Source organism: Cricetulus griseus, chromosome 5 (assembly GCF_003668045.3).
Source record: "Cricetulus griseus strain 17A/GY chromosome 5, alternate assembly CriGri-PICRH-1.0, whole genome shotgun sequence".
In the NCBI taxonomy this organism is placed as follows: Eukaryota; Metazoa; Chordata; class Mammalia; order Rodentia; family Cricetidae; genus Cricetulus; species Cricetulus griseus.
Window position 1 is genome coordinate 40,968,130 of NC_048598.1, and position 25,151 is coordinate 40,993,280.

A 25,151-nucleotide genomic window follows, 5' to 3' on the forward strand; every position below is an offset into this window, starting at 1 on the left:
TTTGTGCTCCAGAACCCCAATTTCATGGCATACAAGGAAATGGAAGCCCATTACACAGACTTGTGACCATTTGCACTCTCATCCATCATACATTTTTTACAAAGTTTAATATCTACATGGATTAGTATTAACTCATGCCATTTGTAACTTGAAATTTAGCATATCTGCTTAGAATTGCTCAACAAGGTCAAGAAAAAATATGTTTGTAGACACTTATTTTAAAATGTAATTATTCTAGAATTACTTTAAATATTAAATCAAGGAGAAGAAAATGAATAAATTCTATTTACCTCAACTTTATTCCTTGTCATCTATTCCATACTGGCTTACAGAATCATCAGATGTCACTGATTTGCAACTTAGAATATAAAATAACATATTTCTTCTAAGTTTAGTCTTTGTTGATTTATTCTGTACCAACCTACATGAATTGGTAGAACTAAAATCTGCAGCAATTAATAAAAACCAAGGGTTGAGGAAAATGGATTAGCAGATAGACTCCTGTAACTGAGCCAGACCACCTGAATTCAATCTTGGGAACTCACATTGTGGAAGGAGAGACCTGACTCTCAGAACTTTTCCTCTGACTTCCACATGTGTGGTAGCATGTGACTGCCCTCCATACATACAATAAGTAAATATAATAATAAATAAAAACAAAGACTTCATTTGGCTTACTCTCTTACCAAAACTAGGTGGGGGAGAACTATATAATACAAGATAAAAATGAAAAACACCATAAAACAGACAAATAAAACTGAGCAGTGCCTAAGAGGGCAATCATGTGATCATATGTAAGATCATATGTAAGACTATCAAAACCATCATGGAAATGATCGAATTAAATTTAAATTTGACTGGACTGTTAACTTTTTCGATGGTAGGAAAGAGAAGGCAAGAAAGTCCTGTACTCACAAGAACTACCTAGACATTGAATACTGACCACTTGTTGATAAATTGAGGTGTGTGAAGGGTTTGTATACCCAAGAAATTCTAGGGGCAAGTATTGGACTATCACCTTTCAAATACTTTGTAGATCCAACACTATGCATATAGCTAGCTAATTTCCTTAAGTGGAATAGCAGCTAACTCTGAACATTGCCTTCCATAGCATCAAGAGGAGTTTGTTTTAAAGAATAGTGACTCTATAATTAGGTCTAAGATGATTAGAAAAGACGTGAACTGAAATATCAGAATAAGAAGTGACAGCAGAAATCCTGCTCAGTGAGAATGTAAATGGAGAAATCTATGACTTCAATTGAAGGTTTCAGAACAGCCCAGCTGCAAAAACAACTTAAAGCCTACTGATAGGAGCAGCCATGATTGAGTCTGAGGGAATGCTGTTGCTATAAATCAGAGAGTCAGGGCAAGCGTGGAGCATGCTGTCTTCCCAGTGCAGCCCAGAGAGGAAGCGGAGGTGTCCATCTAGCAGCTGCAGCTTCAGAACAGGGGACCTGAAGCCTTGTCACACTATGGCTCCAAATCTGTCTACAACTTGACCTTGAGGACAAATAAGATGGCCAAAGGAACTGAAGTACAGAGAAGAAGCAAAACCAAAACCGGGGCGGGGCGGGGGGTGGAGGGGGGTAGTGCTGAGAGTTGGACCCAGGTTTACTGACTCCCAAGTCCTAAGTCCTAATTTAACATAATCTCAATGATACAGAGAGAAACACAACCTTTGACAATCAGCAGAATGTGAGTTTTAAAGTGTCATGACTTGACCTTTGAAGAAGAAATGTTGCTTTTTTTTTATTGTCTCCGTGTCTGTAGACATTGATGAGTGCAAAGATGGGACCCATCAGTGCAGATATAATCAAATATGTGAGAACACGAGAGGCAGCTACCGGTGTGCATGCCCCAGGGGTTATCGGTCTCAAGGAGTTGGAAGACCCTGTATTGGTAAGTTAACAAAAACACTTCCAGAGTAATACAGGCCCTACCAGACATGTATGGGTATGCTCTCTTGCTCCACCTAGTGGATGTATAAGTTGGCTAAGTAAGTTGTGACAAAGTCTGGTTACTACCTCAGAGACTTCACATTGAATTCAGTTTATATTGGCATTTCAAGTAATATTATGGCCATTTTCTTGAGTGCTTCCTAAGTATGCGTATATCAAAGTATGCTTCCAATATAATAGCCATGGCAACTTGATTCTCAGGATTATCTTGTTGCTTCTCTATGCACGTGACATAAATGTTTACATAGATAAATTTTATTCAGTAGGAAATTCATATAAATTTATATGTAGTATGAAAGTTTAAGCATAAAATAATAAAACATGAACATAATTGAAGTGAACTGGTAATTATTAGATTGTCTATAATATTTAGTGCCTACTGAATGCCATCCACTGAACTAAAAATATCTCATTCAGTTCTTCCAATTGCCTGTTTGTTCCCATCTGAGTCATAATGGACTACACAGTAAGACAAATAGTGGGTAATGTCTATAGGAAGATAACCATGGGCTGGGGAGATGGCTCAGTGGGTAGGAGCTCTTGCTTGTGCAAGCCTGGAAGCCTGAGTTTGAATCCCCAGCACCCACATTATAATGAAAAAGAAAGAAAAGAAAACCAACTTGCACATGGCCTTGTTTGCCTATAACCTTAGTATTGGGGAACAAAAACAGGTGAATGCCAGGAGTTAACTAGACAGCCAGTCTACCCAAAACCATGAGCTTTAAAATTCTCAGATCATAAAGCAGAGAGTAATAGAGGTAGACACTATACACCCCTTTCTGTCTTTCACATGTGCACACACACACACACACACACACAGAATAACCATGTACTTTTTAAAAATTAGTGTATGTGTAATCAAGAAACTGAACTATTCAATCATTCCTCATGAGATTATTTAAGTGCAGTAAAAAGCTATATAGACTTTTAAATAATGGGGTTATATAGACTTTTAAATAATGGGGTTTTGTTATGTTTTTGGCTTTCATGATCTGTTTTTAAAATTGGTTGCCTTGTTTTTCTATTAAACAATTTATATCAAATTCCTCTATAGAAGCTCAATTAGTTTTGTTTTTATATTGCTTCTAGCATAGGACTTTGCATATAGCAAATGCTCGTGCCGGCATCATCTTTATAAAATATTGTATTAACAGGAGACGTGTATAACACATCATTTTATTCTTCTATTTAGATATTATTGCTTACATTATGCAGCATATAATGTCTGTCTTGATCTTGTAATTGGATTTTCTGAGTAGCCCTTACAGTGATGTATGGCGTGAGATGCTTATTTGTTCAGGACTTGGCTCAATAGTTGCAAATCTAACATTGGATGTTGGCATAAAGAAAGGTCATTACCCTGAAGAGTTTTAAATGTTCATTTTAACTTTTGCTTTCTAGAATGGGTTTTCAAACAAGTTATTATTTTTGTTTTAAACATTTTCCAATATTTTCCTGCCATCGCAGTAATGGATTAAAGAATTTCGTTTTGAGCCCTGATTTTCATGTGGCTTTTCAATATTCAGAATGAGTTGCAAAGAAACTTCATTTGTTGACACAAAAGTAAAAAGAAAAAGGTTTCAAAATTTTCAAAAATATGACGAGTTTTTATCTTAGTAAAATGCGATTCTATGACTTGGTTCCCTTAGTCTCCGGGAGGAAAATGAGCTTGGCTTAACGAATAAATTAAAATTAGTGATTCAAAACAGAAAAACTTCAAGCTTTTAGTTATGCCAGTATCCATACATCTGAAAGTCGTAACTGCAGGAAGACTGGATGCGCTAATGAAGATGGTTTCTCTGTACTCAAGACACAGTTCTTTATATGACACTTCTTGTTTCTACTGAGCCCAGACTTGACTCCAGGCATCAATACTCGTTGCTTCTTTATTTCAAGCAGAGTTTACTGAGTACATAATTTGTTCTGGGTGGTGTTCTTGGTTGTGGGAAGTTAACACTAAACACTGTAGAGCAGGTGTCTGTCCTCGTAGTGTTTACCTTTCATGGGAAGAAAGGGACTTCCAGGATAAATGTGAGTACAATTTCAGATTGTGGTAAACAATCTAAGAAAATCAAACAGAACCAGGGAAAGGGGGTTGCAGGAAAGAATGAGTGGCACCTCACTTGAGAATGGGGTCAAGAGGCAGCCAGTATGTGAAGGTCCATTTTCTAAAGAGAAAATAGGTCACAGCTCTGCAGATGGATTCACATTGGTCACACGCAGAGGTGGCCACAGGACCTGGGCTATTGGAGCACAACTGGGCAGAAGACAGAGGCTAGAGCAAAGACCTTAGATTTTCTTCAAACTGTAATGGAAAGACAAGAAGAGGTGTGGTGTGGGGCAATTTTCATTTGGAAATGAGCCCTCTTGCCACTAGGCTGGGAACCAGTTATGAGGGCCTGGATCAGTGTGGAAAGACAAATCTCGCTTATATAAGAAAATAAATAAATGAATATACATATCTTCATAGATTCATAAAACTAGACCTAAACACAGGAGTGCTTCCCACAGTGCCAACCAGTCAGGAAAGCTAGAAATTTATCAGAAGGATCTGTTAGTCAAAAGAGAAGCAAAGGCTAGAGAGATGGCTCAGCAGTTAAGAGCACTTACCCCTCTTCTAGAGGAGTCAAGTTCAGTTCCCAGCATCCATATCAAGCAGCTGGCAAATGCCTGCAGCTCCAGCTCCAGGGGGCCTATACCTCTTCTGGCCTCTGAGGGCACCCACAAACATATGGAAGATACACATGTATAAAATTAACAACAAAATAAATCTTTTTGAAAAAGAGAAAGTTTGATGTATACATATATATCATTTTATTAGGACATACACAGAAACATTTAAGTAATTTTTGTTTCATTAAAATTACACTAATTTTGATTCCATTCTTTTTGTGTCTGTACTCTCAAAGGAAGGTGAAACATTGTTAACATTTTAGCATGTCCTTACCTAGTTTAATTCAGAAAGCTGAGTGTGGGGTTTATAATATTTCCATAATGAAATCCATTGTTGAATTGCTAGCCTAAAATAAGATTAAATGTGTAAATGATAGTCTTTCATGCTACATATAAAGATGTCAGCTTAGCCCAAACTGATACATATCCAAGCTTGGTTTTACTTTGAAGTCAAGGGGACAAGGCTGAAACAGCCTACTGGGTCTTATGGCTATGACAGTAAAGGAAAGGCAAGATGGAATCCCAGCACTAGTGTCTAGCTTCTTTGGCCATCTGCTAGAATATGGATGTTTAAATAAAATGTGTACATTTGAAACAATGCATAGGAAGAGGCACAGATTCTAAGTATTCGTAACTAAGTGATTAAAGCCTTGGCACTATTGTTGAGAGTAATATGATGTCTTTAGTTTGTTTCACAGACTGATGGTTTTGTGTGTATATATGCTTTCTTTTCTCTCTTTTATGTATCATGGCACACGAGCAGACATTAATGAATGTGAGCAAGTACCTAAACCTTGTGCACATCAGTGCTCCAACACCCCTGGCAGCTTCAAGTGTATCTGTCCACCAGGACAACATTTGTTAGGGGATGGGAAATCTTGCGCTGGATTGGAGAGGCTGTCGAATTATGGCACTCAATACAGTAGCTATAACCTTGCCCGGTCCTCCCCTGTGAGAAGTGACTATCAAGCTCCACACCATTACAGACAGCACTCCCAGATCTTCAGCTCCTACTCAGAGTATAGAAACAGCAGAGCATCTTTCTCCAGGAATAGAAGGACTATTAGGAAAACTTGTCCTGAAGGCTCTGAGGCAAACCATGAAACGTGTGTAGGTAAATGTCAGCCATATTGCATTTCCTTTCTGTGAGCTCACTTCTTGTCCGGAGTCTAAGCGTGTCTGTAGCACCTGTGTTTGGTGCACTGAACTACATCTGATCTCAAGTCTGGACTGACTCAAAGTTTTTAGACATTTATTCTGGCAACTTAAGATGATTACAAGCTCTATTTAATTAAATGATGTATTTGCATGTGTGCATTCTCATAATCTTTTGTGTTATATTAAATTTCTCTTTCTGATCCCTCTCGAAACATGTTACTGAATTAAATTCCTACAGAGATATAAATGTCAGTGTTGTTCATAATGTGAGTTTTTAGGAAGATGCACATATTGTCACATAATTTGAAGCTATTGCATCATAGGTTTGTTTGATGCAAAATCAGTGGCTTAGAAGTGAGAGTTTAGTGACTGTCAGCTGTTCTACATAACAACCAACATCCTATTGGCTGTTGTCACTAGGCTCACCATGGAATGCCTTAATTAGATTACTTTGGATGTTTATGAATGGAAAGATAATGTGAGGCAGAGCAAGAGTTGTTTACAGTGCTCCAAAATATGTGGCTTAGTATCCTTATCTAAGCTCACAAGCCAGTAACTTAATTTTACAAAAATTAACTGTAATTTCCCTGTAACAAAAATGAGACCTTATTTTTAGCTAAGTTGTAAATATTACCATCTGCCGTATATTTAACTTGAGTTTCGGTAGGTATCTACAGTTTGTGTGTCAATGAGCTAGACCTCAAGAAGGATTAGCAAGTAGCAGTTAGCCCCACTATTTTGTTAGATTGCAAAAGAAAGCAAACAGGAAAAGGAGGAGGCAAGGAAGAAATCCTGTTAAAATTCAAAGACCGTTAGACCAGAGCATTCATCCTTGCAGCGCTCTTGGAAAACCGTTAGACTATCTCATCCTTACAGCTCTCTCGGAAGACCATTAGACTGTCTCATCCATACAGCTTTCTCGGAAGACCGTTAGACTGTCTCATCCTTACAGCTCTCTTTATGTGTTCTACACATTGCTTATCCCTAGCCACATGCACTTTCTGTTTAAACTTTTTAATGTTTTAAGGTTTTCTTCTCCTTCTGACTTGGTTTTTTTTTTCATTTCTTTTTCTATTTTTCTCCATCTCATTATCTTTTCTGACATGTTTCCCTGGTCAACTTTAGGTGGACCCAGATTCTCCTATTGCCTGGGCTGGGTTTAGCTATATTCTCCAGACCCTCTGAAAATCTGAGCTTCATACTCTGTTATTGCATTTGTATTTTTCCAATGTTTTTGTTTCTAGTTATCCTGGTGTACATAAAATGTATTGTTATGGTTATATGAATTTTATTCAGCGGTGAGCTTTCCAGAACTGTGACATATGCTTCAAACTTTAATGCATTTATTAACAATGCCCTACATTTATTTGGTCCATGTGGACAGACACCACCCAGCTACTAATTCTCTGCATCCCACATAATTCTGGGTGTTTGGCAGCTCTCTATGCCTACAGTTTTGATCATACTCTTCACTAGCCAAACTTTTCACTCTTCATTTAGTGACACATTATCTTTCAGAGTGTCTTCTGAACAGTTATTCTTACTGAGACTCTAGCCCGCCATTTTTGTCTTCATTTTGGACAAACTCTCTTTTTCTCTTTTATTTTTATTCTCTTTCCTCAAAGTCACTGCTCATGCCTATGCTGTAAATGAATTAAACCACACCTTCACATCATGCATCACTTGATTGCCATGCTCTAACATCTGAAGGCAAACCACAGAAAGGTTCTCATACTAACAATCTAACTCCCTTCTTTCCTTCATTGCCTATAGCTGAAGCTCCATCATATAGAGTCTAGTAACCCAATTCCCTCCTTTCCATCACTGCCTATAGCTAAATTATGCTGAGTCTAATGAAGTTTTTCTTTTTTGGTGTTTGTATTACACTCATATCATGTACATCAAAATTATCTTCCTTTGATAAGCATACATTGTTCAAAACTATTCTAGAGTAAATATATCAGTCATGAAAAATCTAAAGTTAGCTTTTATAACTCAATAACCTATGGATCTTTCCTTTTATTTGGGGAGACCATGAGGAGGATTTGATATTTCTTAAAATAGCGTGGACATTTTATTGGGGCTAATAAAGATATTCACACTGAGGTTGCAGACAGCTCTGGAATCATCTAACAAAAGCAACTTACAACAAACACAGAGCCTTTAATTAACCATCTGGGATCGACAAGTTACAGAAGATTAAGTTGACTCTGTGGAATCTTGTGATATTTGAGCAAAATTTAGCTTTTAAAGAATTGTTCCCAGGGCGTAACAGAAATAATGAACTTTGCTTCAGTTCTGAAAGCAGAAGTCACACTTGGCCATTTTAAAATTCATATGTTGTGAAGCTCCATGTTAACGACTTCCAGTTCAAAACCATTGAATTTCTGTTGTTGTTTTAGATTAAAGCAAATATTTAAAGAGGAAAGACAAAAATAGCTCACTCAAATTATGAAATGAATACTTTGGTTGGCTAAAATTATGCACAAACATGGAAAGTGACTATTTGCTGGATATGGATCATTAACAGATTCTGAATCATCACAATTACATTTTCAGCATGTACAAAGCCCACAGCAAGAACAGATCCATTTGCTCTGAGACATCTCCCAGGCCTCACTTTGTCTTCTCTTTATTCCTATCCTTCTGCACTCCTGTTCCTACCTCCTGCCATATTCTTCAGTGTTGCATTGGGTAGTGGACACTCAGGGACCATGAGAGAGATGATCCACCAAACAAATCGCAACTGGAATACAAAAACAAATGTTGAGTTAGAATTATCATCTACTCTCACTGTGCTTTTAATTTTGTGTGATTTTTTTCACTTTAATGATAGCTGGCACCTCCCTTGTGGTTTATAAAAAGTTTTTTCACTTACTACAGTGTAGGAATCTTCCAACAAACCCGTGAAGCCAAATACATGGTCTCCATGTTACCTTTTGGCAGAAGAATTGACTGAGATCTTGAGACGTTAAAGGGGCTACCTAACTTAGCACAGCTATAGACATGTAATCACCACTAACACTTGGACATTATATAAGGAGACTGAGAACTATTTCTCACAAATATGGAAACATTTCACTTGAACATATCTGCATATGGGAAGCTATGTTTAAAAGTTGTAGGGAGAAGATACAGAGAGACTGACATCTAAAGTTTACATGAAATAAAAACAGGGGCTGGAGAGATGGTTATGGGTGCTGGCTGCTCTTCCAAAGGAGCTGGGTTTGATTCCCAGGATCCACACAGCAGTTCAAAATAGTTTGTAACTCCTGTCCCAGGGTACCCAGTACCCTTTCTGGCCTCGATATGCAGTGCACAGCCATGATACACAGACACACATGTAGGCAAAACACTCATGCACACAAAAAAATAATAAAATAATGCTTTTTAAATGGATATCTTTTTCCATTTAATATCAAAAGAAACTTCCATATAAATTTCTAGCACAAGGTTAGTTCTTTGGTGGTTTAGGATCTTATACAAATCTGTCACCCCTGTCATCTTAATGCAATTTAACAACACACAAAAAATAAAATATGGCAAAGTTGAGCCTTCAGCTCATATATGCACATGTAAGGTATAACATAGTATGGTGCATTTTGTAACAAATTTAATATTTATATCACTAAAAACAGATTTTGTATAACAGCTCTAAGCATTTTTAAAAAGCATGGATGTAAAATCAGCAGGAAACTAATCTTATGTCAGCCACGTGTATTGATGGCTCTGTCACAGACTCTGCATACATTTGGCATGATTATACATTCTGTTTTCTTTCTGAACAGATATTGATGAATGTCAAAACAGAGACACTTGCCAACATGAATGTAAAAATACCATCGGAAGTTACCAGTGTGTCTGTCCACCAGGTTATCGACTCATGCTCAACGGGAAAACATGCCAAGGTGAGAAGAGGCTAGAATGTTCATTGCTCCAGTCTGACATTAAAAAGCAATGGTGGAAAACATGAAGATTTTGCAATTAATTATTTCCCTGGCTGTTCCTTTTCTTCTGGACTCATTGGTCAGACGTGTGTCTACACAGTACTTTCACAAGTAGGAAAAGCAAGAGATAGGTGGCTCAGCAAAGGAAAATAATCAGGACACTTACTTGGTGTGGTCTTCCTTGAAGAATCATTAACCCTGTTCATAGTAAAGATTTTTCTATCTTAAAGGGAACACATCTTCTCAAAAGGCTTTTTTTTCACCATTTAGCTAAGGTGGAAGGAAAATGAGAAGAGTAATTAGTATATTGACTATAAGGTGAGGGACCACCATGTATTTTCTCTCATTGGATTTATTTCTAGGATGATCGGTAGAGAAATGGTAATAATCTCTTCAGTCTTTGAGCCTACAAATGTAGACTCACAATCATATATTAGTTCTGATGTGGGTAAAAGATGAAAACAAATGACTCAGTGGTTGTTCCCTTTAAGAGCTTACATTCTAATGCAGACAAATATAAATAAACCAAAATACTAATTTATAGGTTCCCTGTGAGGTCTGGGCAAAGCATAGTGAATATAGGAAATAACAATCACCAGATTTCCCTGTTTTGTGTGAGAAACATGAAAATAGAATAGTACTTTTGTGGTTTATTATTTGTAATATATACTTAGATAAAAAGAAATGGCCTCGTACCCTCTTCTGAGAACCTCCCTCAATCTTATGAACAAAATCCAAGCATGATGTATGTTTCTGAATTTTATTAAGTTCTGTCATATATAAACTATGTCCTTTTGAAAGGTATACCTATAAAATCTTTAAGAGTATTTTGTCAGTAGCAATAAAATTGAGATTGAATTTTCCCTTCTCAACTTGACAAAAGACTTGCTCGGAATGCAGTTGCTAGGAGACGCACTCTGGAAACCAGGACCTGCAGGGAGGATGTCTTTACCTGATGTACCAAGAGCCATTCCCTTCTCTACTGTTCATGCTGTCTGAAGTTCCCCATTTAGGTTATTGGGGCTGGAGAAGAAGTATGAACTCAGTAGAGCTTTCAGTCTTATCCATCAATCACTGACCATTATTAAGAGCATGCCTTACACAGATAATGGTGTCAACAACTCCAATCCTGTATACAAATAAAACTACTTCTTCAGGTGACTATGTGAACTCCCAATATCCTAGTCTAGTCAACACCAACCCTCAGATTGTATATTCTCCAATGGCCTCTGATCTTTCCTGAGGTTCTGTGAACACTGCAGGCAGGGGCACTCAAGAGCAGGGTCCAGAAGTGCTGACTCTCCACACTCTAGAACTGACTCAACCCACACATCTTTTTAAAAGAACACCAGTGTGATAAGGTTTGGTGGCAAATGCCTTTTTGTCCCAGCACTCTGTAGGCAAAGGCAGGCAGATCACTGTGAGTTTAGGCCAGCCATAACTGCATAATGAAACCTTGCCTCAAAAAAAAAAAAAAATAACAAAAAAAAAACCACCAAGAGCAAATACCAAAGCATTTAGAATTATCAACTGAACCACAAACCCCTTAAGCAAAGTTAAAGGGATATGTGATACACTCATTAGAGAGATTTTTCTTGTCTTCTAAATCTTGACATGTTTTTTTTAATTGCCTTCATTTAGCTCAAAACATTTTTCAGTTTTCATTTGAGCTACAGAGTGGAAAATACTGTGAACAAATCAAAAACAGGTGTCAAGGAAGCGTTTGCGATATAAATGGGTTACATACTTTTGTGGTTTTAAAAAGACATGAGAGAAAACCTTTCTGCCTTTTAAAGAATTCTTTACTCTAAAGAATAGCTTGGGGTCTCTTAATAGCTTCAGAAAGTGTTTGAGGCATTTACAAGGAGCAAGAGGCTATTTTGCATCCGGGTAACTTTTTTTTTAAGCTTTATACAGTGGTAATGGCCTTGTCAGTAAGAGCTGGGAAATTACAGTGGACAGTATCACAGGGAACAAAGACAGAGAATCCTGTCAAAAGTGGAAGTCATCAGCTGTAAAATTGAAAACACAATACAAAAAGTGTGACCAATCACAGTTTGACTGAGAAGCAATGAGGGGAGACTAAAAGAACCTCAATCTGAAATTATGCATATGTACCACAAATATTTTGAAAAGAAAATTCAAATAGACTTTCATACATGAAAAAGAGTGCTTTGTTTGAAAACTATTAATAAAAGGATATGCTTTTTAAAAGAAAAAAATTAATATTATATCGACACTGCATTTAAAAGGAGTTCTGTCTTCTATGTCTTTTAACATAATACATGTTTATCGAGAGTCCAGGTTACTTATACTTTCCATAGTATAGATGTTCCAAGTATATTTATCATGAATTATTTTTTAATGTCAACATGTTATAATTATTATTTCCAAATCCAACATCTTTACAAATTTTGAGCCACAACATAATCTGTAAGAAAATTGAACATAAACTTAAATGTGGAATCTTTGGGGTGAGTTGCATAACCATTTGGAGGGAGAAGTAAAATCGTGAATTATTTTTAAAGTATCTAAAGCAATTGCTTAAATGCATAATATCTTTCCAGCTCACGATGTCATTCTTTACTTGTAGTAGGGATAATTCTATTATTGCCTCCACTTCAATTTCCCCTATAATGTTATTATGGTGTTTATTAGAAGCCAGATGTCATCACTCGGTCCATTATAGAAGACAAGAGAATCATTCCTCTAATTTTCCTTTGAGACAAGGTCTTATTGTATAGCACTGGCTGGCCTGGAACTCACAGAAGTCTGTCTCCCTTTGCCTCCTGAGGGCTGGGATTAAATGGGTGTGCCATCATGCCCAGCTTTACTTCTCTGTTTTTGTTTGTCCTTGTTGTTTTTTTGTTTGTTTTTTCCTTCCTTTTTTAAGGACAGTGAGGAGAATCATAGACCACAGATAAAGTAGGGTCACCTGCCTAATAGCATAATACTTACAAAGATTCCTGTCAAAATCAGACATTATTATGGACTCAACATAGACTCCAGTCCTGCAGGCCAATAAACATGTCTCACATTTGCTTGAAGCATCCAAAGACCTCTGCAAAATAAACGTTTAAGAGATGATATTAACTTTTGACTGTTTAGACTGAATGTACAATGTGGAAAAATATGAAAAATTCTCATGTTTAGGAAATAATTTGATAATTTTTTATGAATTTTAGTGTACAAAATAGCGGATTTCACTATGATGTTTTCATGAACGTATATCACTGTACCTTGCTCATATTTTCCCCTCAATATCTGCCCCGCCTCTTCCATTTCCTTCACTGATCCCCCCAATAATCCCCTAGTCTTTCATGTCAAACACATATATTTATAAGTTCTTATGCTTCTTTATTGACCCATACTAAACCAATGAAACTATGATACCAACAGTTCTTATCATACATACACTGTCCCCATAACACAATTCTTGTGGCTGCCACAGTCTACTAATGCCCATGCTTCTGTATCAGTTCAGTATACAAAGTTAGAAATAAAGGGAAATTTTGAAGTTGGGAAAAAATTTAAGAGAAATGAAGATAAGGCTAGCTGAATTTCTTTCACATTTTACTCAAGGTCTTTTTACTTTATCTTTAAGACAATATCATCTTGTCAAAGAGATAGAGCATGTCCATTGGATAAAAAAACATAATTAGAAATTGGTATGAGTGCTGAAATAGAAGTGAGATTTCTATTTCTATTCTTAAAATACACTAGGGTTTGTATTTTAAGAAGAGAGCAGAAAACACCTCATCTCATCAATGTCTGCACAGAGCAAATAACTAAAGTCAAGACTCTGATCACAGCTCATCTATCAAAACACCAGTTTTTACTTTACGACTACTACTATTAAATTGTAAATAATTAACAAACAATATGCATGTAATGAGACCAAAGAACCCATTATAATGCAAAAAAGCAAAGGGTAGATAATTCAAATTTGTTGGTGGCTGTACTTGACTAACTCAGTGCCTCTTGGAATTGCATCACTCTTTTCCTTTCTCTCTATAACACTGCTCCAAGAAGTTGAAGACTTTGGAAAGGCACTTCACAGCTTTAACCCCAGCCCAGGGAAAACGTCTTTATGCACTTAGCTGCTCTTGTGAGACAAAAGGAGAGTCACACAGGTCGGCACCTGAGCACCAATTCAGAGTCTCCCACATCATGGGAGAGCTCTGTGGAGTCATTTGGTTGTCATTCCTTCTGCACATGAGGACCTGCTTAGTTCCCTTAGAAGGACGGATGCTCTACATCCCATGCTCAGGCAGCTGACAAGGCCTGAAACCCTTAGCCTTCCCTCAAATGATGTCTGATGAACATCCCTATGCCTGTTACTTTCACTTAAATGGTGGAAAGGGGTATGGATGCTGTCCCCATTTAAGACACACCTGTGCTCCATATATTCTCACCAAAGGTTTGCAACTCAGATTTAACTCTCTTTATTAAAGGAAAATGACCACTATATATTTCATCAAAAATCTCCTCGTAGTCAAGCCCAGCCACATTGAATACCAGGAAAACTCGAAAGCCATTTTTTATTCAAACTGAAATCTAGTTTTAAATTGCTACAGCCATGGGTCTGTAGTCATGATTGTTTTTAAAGGCCTTGTGTCCATCGATATGCCATATTGCTGTATAGTATACTCATATTTTTGCTCTAGGCTTCATGGGGGTAAATGAAGTTCTCAGGCAGATTGATGTGGGGAAGGTGAACTTATGGGGAAAAATAATGTGGAAATCGATGACCTGACATGCTTGCCTGCCTTCACACTGGTGGAAATCCTCCTGTACCACCAGGCAGGGACAGCTTGCCACAGTGAGAAGATTAAACAAAAAAATAAATAAATAACTTCAGGATCTCAAAAATTTAAACACTCATTCAGAAATCTCTCTCCATCCCAGACCATACACCTCTTGTCCTCTGATGTTTAACTACAAATCCAAAATTAAGAATTATGGCACAAAAATGTTTTCAGAAAAGCTTGAAAGTTTCCTTCAGTTCTGTGTTACTTTAAACTTTTTTTTATTACATAAGTGTTTCCATTTAATAACTCTGTGAGGAAACCACACCAAAAAATGTCTTTTACTTGCATATTTCTGCCCTGTTTTTTTGCCGTTGCTCCAGGAACCATCCCCATGCCACACTGCTTGGGGTGGACCCCCGAAGTCAGAGCAGTTCAGTTCTCCTTGGTTTTCTACAGCTTGGGCTGTGGGGGCCATTTATTTGATTTTCGGGTTTTCTTTTTACAATTTATCTCTCTCTTTAAGATCTGACTTACCTAACAGTGTCCCACGAGTTTACAGCACGAATCCTTTAATTTTTACTGTCTTCGTCCCCTCCCTACAATTTGAACTTACAGCACAAGGATTGTTCGTACTATTTTTTTTTTCTATTTTATTTGTTCCAAACTTTCTCCCCCACCCCCAGCCCACCCCCCCAACCCCATCCACCCACTACTCCCCAGGCAGGGTAGGGCCCTCAACGGGAGCTCAGCAAAGTCCACCAAGTCTTCCTATGCTGATCCTGGGCCCTTCCCCATGTGTCCAGGGCCAGAGTGTAACTCTTCATATGGGATGGGCTCTCAAAGTCCCTTCTTGCACCAGGGAAAAATACTAATCCACTACCAGAGGCTCCCTGGAGTGCAGAGGCCTCCTTATTGACATCTATGTTCTGGGGTCTGGATCAGTCTTGTACAGGCCTCCTGGACAGCATCTGGGGTCGATGTGCTCTCCCTTGTTCAGGCCAACAGTTCCTGTGGGTTTCTCCATCCTAGTACAGACCCCTTCGTTCTTCATTCCTCCCTCTCTTCAACTAAATTCCCGATTTCGGCTCATTGTATATCTGTGGATGTCTGTCTCTGTTTCCATCAGCCACTGGGTGAGGGCTCTAGGATGGCATAAAGAGAAGTCATCAATCTCATTTTAGGGGGAGGGTTTTTAGGTTATCCTCTCCACCATTGCCTGGATTGTCAGATCGTGTCATCCTTGTAGGTCTCTGGAGATCTCCCTGGTTCCTGATCCCTTCTCGGGCCTACAGTGGCTCCCTCTGATATCGTTTCTCTCATCTTGCTCTCTTTCCTCTATTCTTCCCCCAACTCAATGTTTCTGCCCCTCCATTTCCTCTCCTCTTCTCCTCTTCTCTTGCTCTTATTGTAGCAGCTCCTTCCCCCCCCCACCCTCATGCCCCCAATTAGTTCGGGAGTTCATGCCACTTCCATTCCTGGGGACCATTTAACCCTTAGAGTCCTTCATGTTTCCTAGTTTCTTTGGTGAAGAGCATTATATACTGGTAGTCTTTTGTTCTATGTCTAAAATTCATATATCAGTGAGTACATACCTTGCTTGTCTTTTTGTGACTGGGTTACCTCACTCAGGATGGTTTCCTCTAGTTCCATCCATTTGCCTGCGAATTTCAAGATTCCATTGCTTTTTTCTGCTGAGTAGTACTCCATTGTATAAATGTACCACATTTTCTCAATCCATTCTTCAATAGAGGGGCATCTAGGTTGTTTCCAGGTTCTGGCTATTACAAACAATGCTGCTATGAACATGGTTGAACATATATCCTTGTTGTAAGTACATGCCCTATTTGGGTATATACCCAAGAGAGGAATGGCTGGATCTTGAGGTACACTGATTCCCATTTTTCTGAGCAACCTCCATACTGATTTCCAGAGTGGTCTTACAAGATCGCACTCCCACCAGCAATGGAGGAGTGTTCCTTTTTCTCCACATCCTCTCCAGCATAGATTGTCATTGGTGTTTTTTATTTTAGCCATTCTGACAGGCGTGAGATGGTATCTCAGAGTTGTTTTGAGTTGCATTTCTCTGATGGCCAATGATTTTGAGCACTTTCTTAAGTGTCTTTCAGCCATTTCAGATTCCTCTGTTGAGAATTCCCTATTTAGTTCTGCACCCCACTTTTTAATTTCGTTGTTTGGTGTTTTGGTGGCTAGCTTCTTGAGCTCCTTATATATTTTGGAAATCAGTCCTCTGTCAGATGTGGGATCGGTGAAGATCTTTTCCCATTCTGTGGGTGGTCGTTTTATCCTACTGACTGTTTCCTTTGCCTTGCAGAAGCTTCTCAGTTTCAGGAGGTCCCATTTATTAATTGCAGACCTCAATGTCTGTGCTTCTGGCGTAATGTTCAGGAAGTGGTCTCCTGTGCCAATTTGTTCAAGGGTAGTTCCCACTTTCTCTTCTAGAAGATTCAGTGTGGTTGGATTTATGCTGAGATCTTTGATCCATTTGCACTTAAGTTTTGTGCATGGTGACAGGTATGGATCTATCTGTAATTTTCTGCATGTCCGAATCCAATTGTACCAGCACCATTTGTTGAAGATGCTGTCTTTTTTCCATTGTATAGATTTAGCACCTTTGTCAAAAATAAGGTATCCATAGGTGCGTGGGTCGATATCAGGGTTTTCAATTCGATTCCATTGGTCTATCAGTCTATTTTTGTGCCAATACCAAGCTGTTTTCAGAACTATGGCTCTATAGTAGAGCTTGAAGTCGGGGATGGTGATGCCTCCAGAAGATCCTTTATTGTAAAGAGTTGTTTTGGCTATCCTGGGCTTTTTATTTTTCCATATAAAGTTGAGTATTGTTCTTTCAATGTCTGTGAAAAACTGTGTTGGGATTTTGATGGGGATTGCATTGAATCTGTAGATTGCTTTTGGCAGGATTGCCATTTTTACTATGTTAATTCTACCTATCCATGAGCATGGGAGATCTTTCCATTTTCTGGTATCTTCTTTAATTTCTTTCTTTAAAGTCTCAAAGTTCTTATTGTACAGGTCTTTCACTTTTTTGGTTAGTGTTACCCCCAGGTATTTTATGTTGCTTGTGGATATTGTGAAAGGTGATGTTTCCCTGATTTCTTTCTCATTGGATTTATCATCTGTATATAGTAGGGCTACTGATTTTTTTGAGTTAATTTTGTATCCTGCTACTTGCTGAAGGTGTTTATCAGCTGTAGGAGTTTCCTGGTAGAGTTTTTCGGGTCACTAATGTAGACTATCATGTCATCTGCAAATAGTGAAAGTTTTACTTCATCCTTTCCAATTTGTATCCCTTTGATCCCCTTTTCTTGTCTTATTGCTATAGCCAGAACTTCAAGTACAATATTGAAGAGATATGGAGAGAGTGGACAGCCTTGTCTTGTTCCTGATTTTAGAGGAAACGCTTTGAGTTTCTCTCCATTTACTTTGATGTTGGCTATTGGTTTGGTATATATTGCCTTGATCATGTTTAGATATGTTCCTGTTATTCCTGTTCTCTCCAAGATCTTTATCATGAAGGGATGTTGGATTTTGTCAAAGGCTTTTTCAGCATCTAGTGAGATGATCATGTGGTTTTTCTTTTTCAGTTTGTTTATATAGTGGATTACATTGATGGATTTTCGTATGTTGAACCATCCTTGCATCCCTGGGATAAAGCCTACTTGATCATGGTGGATGATTTTTCTGATATGTTCTTGTATTCGGTTGGCCAATATTTTATTGAGTATTTTAGCATCGATGTTCATGAGGGATATCGGTCTGTAGTTCTCTTTCTTAGTCATATCTTTGTGAGGCTTGGGTATCAAAGTGATTGTAGCCTCATAGAAAGAGTTTGGCAATATCCCATCTGCTTCTATTGTGTGGAACAGTTTGAGGAGTACTGGAATTAGCTCTTGTTTGAATTTCTGGTAGAATTCTGCAGTGAAGCCATCTGGCCCTGGGCTTTTTTTGGTTGGGAGGCTTTTGATTACTGCTTCTATCTCATTAGGGGTTATAGTTCGATTTAAACTGTTTATCTGATCTTGATTTAATTTTGGTAAGTGATATTTATCCAGAAAGTTGTCCATTTCCTTTAGGTTTTCCAATTTTGTGGAATACAGGTTTTCAAAGTATGACCTAAAGATTCTCTGGATTTCCTCAGTGTCCGTTGTTATGTCTCCCTTTTCATTTCTGATTTTGTTAATTAGCATGCTCTCTCTCTGCCTTTTGGTTAGTTTGGCTAGAGGCTTTGTCTATCTTGTTGATCTTCTCAAAGAACCAACTCTTTGTTTCATTGATTCTTTGTACTGTTTTCCTAGTTTCTACTTTGTTGATTTCGGCTCTCAGGTTGATTATTTCCTGGCGTCTACTCCTCCTTGGTGAGTTTGCTTCCTCTTGCTCTAAAGCTTTCAGTTGTTCTGTCAATTCTCTAATGTGACTTTCCTCCAGTTTCTTCATGTGAGCACTTAGTGCTATGAACTTCCCTCTTAGCACTGCTTTCAGGGTGTCCCATAAGTTCGGGTATGTTGTGTCTACATTCTCATTAAATTCTAGGAAGTCTTTGATTTCTTTTTTTATTTCTTCCTCAACCAAGGAATGGTGCAATTGGGAGTTATTCATTTTCCACGTAAATGTAGGTTTTCTGCAATTCGTATTGCTGTTGAATTCTAGCTTTAATGCATGGTGGTCTGATAAGATACAGGGGGTTATTTCAATACTTTTGTACCTGTGGAGGTTTGCTTTGCTGCCAACTATGTGGTCAATTTTTGAGAAGGTTCCATGTGGCGCTGAGAAGAAGGTATATTCTTTTGTGTTTGGATGGAATGTCTATAGATATCTGTTAAACCCAGTTGTGTCATAACTTCTGTCAGATCCTTTGTTTCTTTTTTAAGTTTCTGTCTAGTAGTTCTGTCCAGTGGTATAAGGGGGGTGTTGAAGTCTCCTACTATAAGTGTGTGTGGTTTTATGTGTGGTTTGAGCTTTAGTAATGTTTCTTTTACAAAAGTGGATGCTTTTGTATTAGGGGCATAGATGTTCAGGATTGAGACTTCATCTTGATGGACTTTTCCTGTGATGAGTATGAAATGCCCTTCTTTATCTCTTTTGATTGCTTTCAGTTTAAAGTCTAATTTGTTAGATATTAGTATTGCTACCCCAGCTTGTTTCTTGAGCCCATTTGATTGGAAAATCTTTTCCCATCCTTTTACTCTGAGGTATCGCCTGTCTTTGAAGTTGAGGTGTGTTTCTTGTAAACAGCAGAAGGATGGATTCTGTCTTCGTATCCATTCTGTTAGCCTATATCTTTTTATGGGTAAGTTAAGACCATTGACATTCAGGGATATTAACGTCCATTGTTCATTGGTTCTTCTTAGTTTTGGATTTATTGTTGGTGGTATCATTGCGTGTGGATTTTGCCCTTCTGTTTCTTTTTGTGTTTGGTGAAATTCGATTAACTACTGACAGTGTTTTTGTGAGTGTAGTTATGTTCGTTGGGTTGGAGTTTTCCTTCCAGAGCCTTCTGTAGTGCTGGATTTGTTGATATGTATTGTTTAAATCTGTTTTTGTCGTGGAATATCTTGTTTTCTCCATCTATAGTGATTGAAAGTTTTGCTGGGTACAGTAGTCTGGGTTGACATCCATGCTCCCTTAGTGCTTGTAGGGTATCTATCCAAGACCTTCTGGCTTTCAGAGTTTCCATTGAGAAGTCGGGTGTGATTCTGATTGGTTTGCCTTTATATGTTACTTGGCCTTTTTCCTTTGCTGCTCTTAATATTTTCTCTTTATTCTGTAGATTTGGTGTTTTGATTATTATGTGTCGGGGGACTTCTTTTTGTGGTCCAGTCTGTTTGGTGTCCTGTAAGCTTCTTGTACTTTCATAGGCATATCCTTCTGTAGGTTGGGGAAGTTTTCTTCTATGATTTTGTTGAATATGTTTTCTGTACCTTTGAGCAGTATTTCTTCACCTTCTTCTACACCTATTATTCTTAGGTTTGGCCTTTTTACGGTGTCCCATATTTCCTGGATATTTTGTGTTAGGGTTTTGTTGGACTTGAGGTTCTCTTTGGTGGATGAATGTATATCCTCTAGCGAGTCTTCAGTGGCTGAGATTCTCTCTTCCATCTCTTGAATCCTGTTGGATACACTTACATCTTTAGTTCCTGATCGTTTATCCAACCTTTCCATTTCCAACATGGTCTCATTCTGTGTTTTCTTTATTGTGTGTATTTCAGCTTTCATGTTTTGAACTATTTCAAGAGCTTCCTTCACTTGCTTGGATGTTTTTTCTTGGCTTTCTTTAGATTCTTTAAGAGATTTATTTATTTCTTGAATTTTTTGGTTTGTCTTTTCCTCCAATTCATTTAATTTTTTGTTTGCTTTCTCTTCTATTTCTTTAAGGGATTTTCTTGTTTCCTCTTTAAAGGTCTCTATCAACTTGCTGAGATAATTTTTGAGGTCCATCTCATCTTCATGCTCTGTGTTGGGCTTTTCAGCTCTTGCTGGAGTGGAGTCCCTAGGTTCTGGTGGTGTCATGTTGGTCTTTGTGTTGTTGAGTGAAATCTTATTCTGTCTTCTCCCCATATCCTTTTAGTGGGTGCGGGTGGGTTCTCTCTATCTCCTCTTGTGGCCCAGTGGTGTGTGGGGGCTAGGAATTCGATGTCCACAACTCTAGATGATCTCGACGCTCCTGGTGGTCTCCTCGCTAGTTCCTAGTTTCTTGGTCGTTCGGCGGAATGGAAGAGTGGGGTGCTACCAGATTTGGGGCACAGGGAGCTCCTCCCTGCCTGGGCTTGTCTGGCCCAAGCCGGCAGGCACAGGCGGGGGTGGTGGGATGGGGGTGGTGGGGTGTTCTGGTCTGGGGCCGGGAGCGGGCAGGAGCTCACTCACCTAGTTCCAGGTCAGTCTGCGGCGGCGGAATGTAAGCGGATTGTTCGTACTATAAAAACAAAAATTCTTCACTTTGTAAAGTACTCACGTGTATCCCCCCTCTTTTTTTTTATGCTTCATCGCCGTTCACTTAAAATATTATTTGCTTGACAAACTCACATATGTTCTGCTTTTGGCATAGAAGAGACACATGAGTGCTCTTAAAAGCTGCCTTTTACTTTTGAAGCTCTTGTTTTTCTTTTGGCTTTTCACGTATATCTAAGAAACATGTTCTCAGAGCCATCAGGGACATAAATAGACTGGGAATCTTAGGGTGTGACAAATAAGCTCATTAGTGGACTAAGGCATGAGAGTTGTCTCTATATTCCAATGAAATACCAATGACTGCTCCAATAGCCCTTATTGACCCCAGCTAATAATGCCCTGTATCCTTGTGTGGTCTGTAGATGTAGATGAGTGCCTGGAGCAGAATGTGCGCTGTGGGCCGAATCGAATGTGTTTCAACATGAGAGGAAGCTACCAGTGCATTGACACACCCTGCCCGCCCAACTATCAACGGGATCCTGTTTTGGGGTATGTTTCACCTTCTTATCCCAGACATGCTTCTAGAAACCTTCTCTTTGACCAACACAAGCCTTGTCTACAGTCATGTTTAACTCATAGTAAATCAGTAACCGTGAGGGGACACAGGCTGACCATGTGTTCCTTTGTCTATAAATGGACAAGACATGAACTCATCAAGTAGATTTCAATTGCAAACCAAACCATCTCATTTGTGCCTGCCAACCCTTCCTGGATGAGATTTCCATGGTGAAGTCACAGTGCGGAGTCCAGGGCTCTCCCACAACAGCAGATGTTTTATGGGGTTCAGAGTCTGCCTTTCTTTTGAGAATTCCCCCATTTCCATTTGTACTGCCTCAAGCTGGTAAGTACTGTCAGAAGGTAGACTGATCAAGAAGTACCTTTTCTGTTGCAATGGTGACTCATCATACAGCAAGAGAAGGAGAGAAAAAAGATGAGTCAATAGTCTGCCCATTGATGATGTCTTCCTTACATTTCCTGGTGTCGGACAGTCTCCTTGGTTCTGGATAAACTTTTCTAATATTCCCCATGTTGTCCAGGTACTAAGGTAACTGGGATGCTTGAAAACAAGGGATAATGTTCATCTTAGATGGTCCCTTCTCATTGACAAATGCTCAAGTTACTATAGCATGGCCCAGTGTGTATTGCCCAGAACCTCCATAAAATTGTTTGTGAGTAATATCATAGGAATGGAAAAAAGAAAGAAAGAATTAAAGATATAGAGATTTACAATGTATCTAAAAAAAAAAACTATGAATAAAGACTCTATGTTTTCATAAAATAGTCCTTTGTGGGGTTTTATCCCTGTAGATTTCTATAAAAAAATAATTTAAATGTCATTATGACTCAGTGTAGGTTCTTAAAGGGGAAAATTGTTTTTAATATAAAATAATATGCAATAGAAGTTAAAAAGGAAATCACCCTCCCTAGAAATCCTAAGTGACCTCTAATTGTTCTGAGAAAAATAAACCAAATAAATAAATATTCTATTTCAATCTTCAACCAGCATTAGGATGAATGCTATAATTTGGCTTATAGTCTTCTCTCTAGGAAGCACTTGTTTCCAAGAATGTCAGATGCTTTTGTTTGTAAAACTGACTTTTCATTTTAAGGCCAGTGCTCTTTAGACCATGTTGGATCTGTGGTAGAGCATGTACTTAGTATGTACAAGGCCCTCATCCAATGGAAGCACCCACCAAAAAGGAATTAAAATATTCTTGCTTACTTCAGGAACTCCAACTTCTGTTTTTAATGGAGCAGGGGTATTGATGCTTGACTGTAGAGCAGGTTATTCTCTTAGCTACCTGGCATCTCTTTGGAGCTAGTGATCCAGGACATGGGAGAGCCACATTTTGTAAGTAAACAAATTGCTAAAAGTCATCATGGATTATGATTGCTTGTGCCATGTCTTATCCTGCTCCAAGGTGTATAACCATGTGCCTCTCGTTTATTTTCTAACCTTAGGTTCTGCCTTAAGAACTGTCCACCCAATGATTTGGAATGTACCTTGAGCCCATATGCCTTGGAATATAAACTTGTCTCTCTCCCATTTGGAATAGCTGCCAATCAAGATTTAATCCGGCTGGTTGCATACACACAGGATGGAGTGATGCATCCCAGGACAACGTTCCTCATGGTAGATGAGGAGCCAGCTGTTCCTTTTGCCTTAAGGGATGAAAATCTGAAAGGAGTAGTGTACACTACACGTCCACTACGAGAGGCAGAGACCTATCGCATGAAGGTTCGAGCTTTATCCTACAGTGCCAATGGGACCATTGAGTATCAGACTACATTCATAGTTTATATATCTGTGTCTGCCTATCCATACTAGGAAGTACTCCAGAACCTAGTCCAAATATTTAAATTGCATTAACCATGACAATCAAGGACCCCTACAGTTTACTATCTCTTGAACAGTTGCAATCTTGGCAACTTGAAAATGGTGCTGTACTCTGTTATCTGTGTGTTCCTCAGTACTGCTGAGGCATCTGTATAATCCCACTATGATCATGTATCTTCCAGTAAGGTCTAGTAGAGTCCTTAGTTATTTTCTTTATTTATTACACTGGAGCCTCCCAAAGATTATTCTGATCAGCTAACAGGACATATCGCTGATGTTGTATAGTAGCATAGTAGCTAAGATCATTTTCTTGGAAACAGTAAAAAAAAATTCAAATAGATTTTTGAGCATTTGGCTATTCTTAGAAGGGTAAAACCAGTTATTATGTGTTTTTGATAAAAGCTGATGACATAAGATTTTTAAAATATTGATTTTATACATCTCCTTTCAAGTTTTTTTTTAATTTTAAGGTTAAAAAAACAAACAGCACTATTTCTGAAATATAGTACAAATATAAGTTTGTTTGATCCTACATGGAGTTTACCATGATTAAATACTCAAGATACGTACCCAGTGGTTTCATGAAATCATCCAAATCTCTTGCTATGCTTTCAGAAAGTTACTTTCCCTTCAGACAATCACCCATGGCATGGGTTTTTGACATATCAATATAACCTTTTATTCACTCAGCTCCATAACTTTTACATTCCATATTTTTATCTTAAAACATATCAATAGAACAGATTTCTTGATTATTTGTAATCATATATGTTCAAGTTAACATGTTAAACGTCAATACACTGTACATGGTGGTAACAGACTCTGTAAGCAATTGTCAAGATGTATTCTATTTTTATGAAGTGTATATATTAACTTAGTGTGTATTGTCTATATAATATCTTGATGGACTCTTTTATAAAATTATTTTATAAAAAATTACAGTAAAATCAGCTTAAATAAAATTTTCACCTCTTTTTCTTAAGAACCTAAAATGTGTCTCCTTATAGATGGTATTAGTTTCTTCTCTGTTGCTGTGATAAAAAGACTCTGGGGAAAAAGAGTGAAGAGAGAAAGGGCTCGTTTGGGTTTATAGTTCTACAAGAAGAAAGTCCATAATGGCAAGGAGGATGTGGCAACATCAGGAAAGACATGGAAGCTAGTTGATCACATTACATTCACACTCAGAAGCAGAGAGAGAACAAGCTGGACCAGATCATAAAACCTCAAAGTGTTCCCTTGGTGACAGGTGCTGCCTAGGGATGCTGGAGGTGTTGGAGGTACTGGGAAGATAGGGGATGTTGGAGTGTGAGGGGTGGAAGTAATATATGGTGTGGGTGCTGGA

The 25,151-nt window shown here is 38.3% G+C and overlaps 1 protein-coding gene across 1 annotated transcript in view; it reads left to right on the forward strand.

Annotated features, from left to right (window-relative positions):
• Hmcn1 (hemicentin 1) overlaps window positions 1-24,666 on the forward strand; it is a 439,469-nt gene extending 414,803 nt beyond the window's left edge. The window contains exons 103-107 of the mRNA XM_027417405.2: window positions 1,771-1,899; window positions 5,395-5,745; window positions 9,578-9,697; window positions 21,834-21,960; window positions 23,434-24,666. Of these exons, the coding sequence (XP_027273206.1) occupies window positions 1,771-1,899; window positions 5,395-5,745; window positions 9,578-9,697; window positions 21,834-21,960; window positions 23,434-23,800 (1,094 nt within the window). The 3' untranslated portion in view covers window positions 23,801-24,666. The remainder of the gene's footprint in view (window positions 1-1,770; window positions 1,900-5,394; window positions 5,746-9,577; window positions 9,698-21,833; window positions 21,961-23,433) is intronic.
• Window positions 24,667-25,151: the final 485 nt, after the last annotated feature.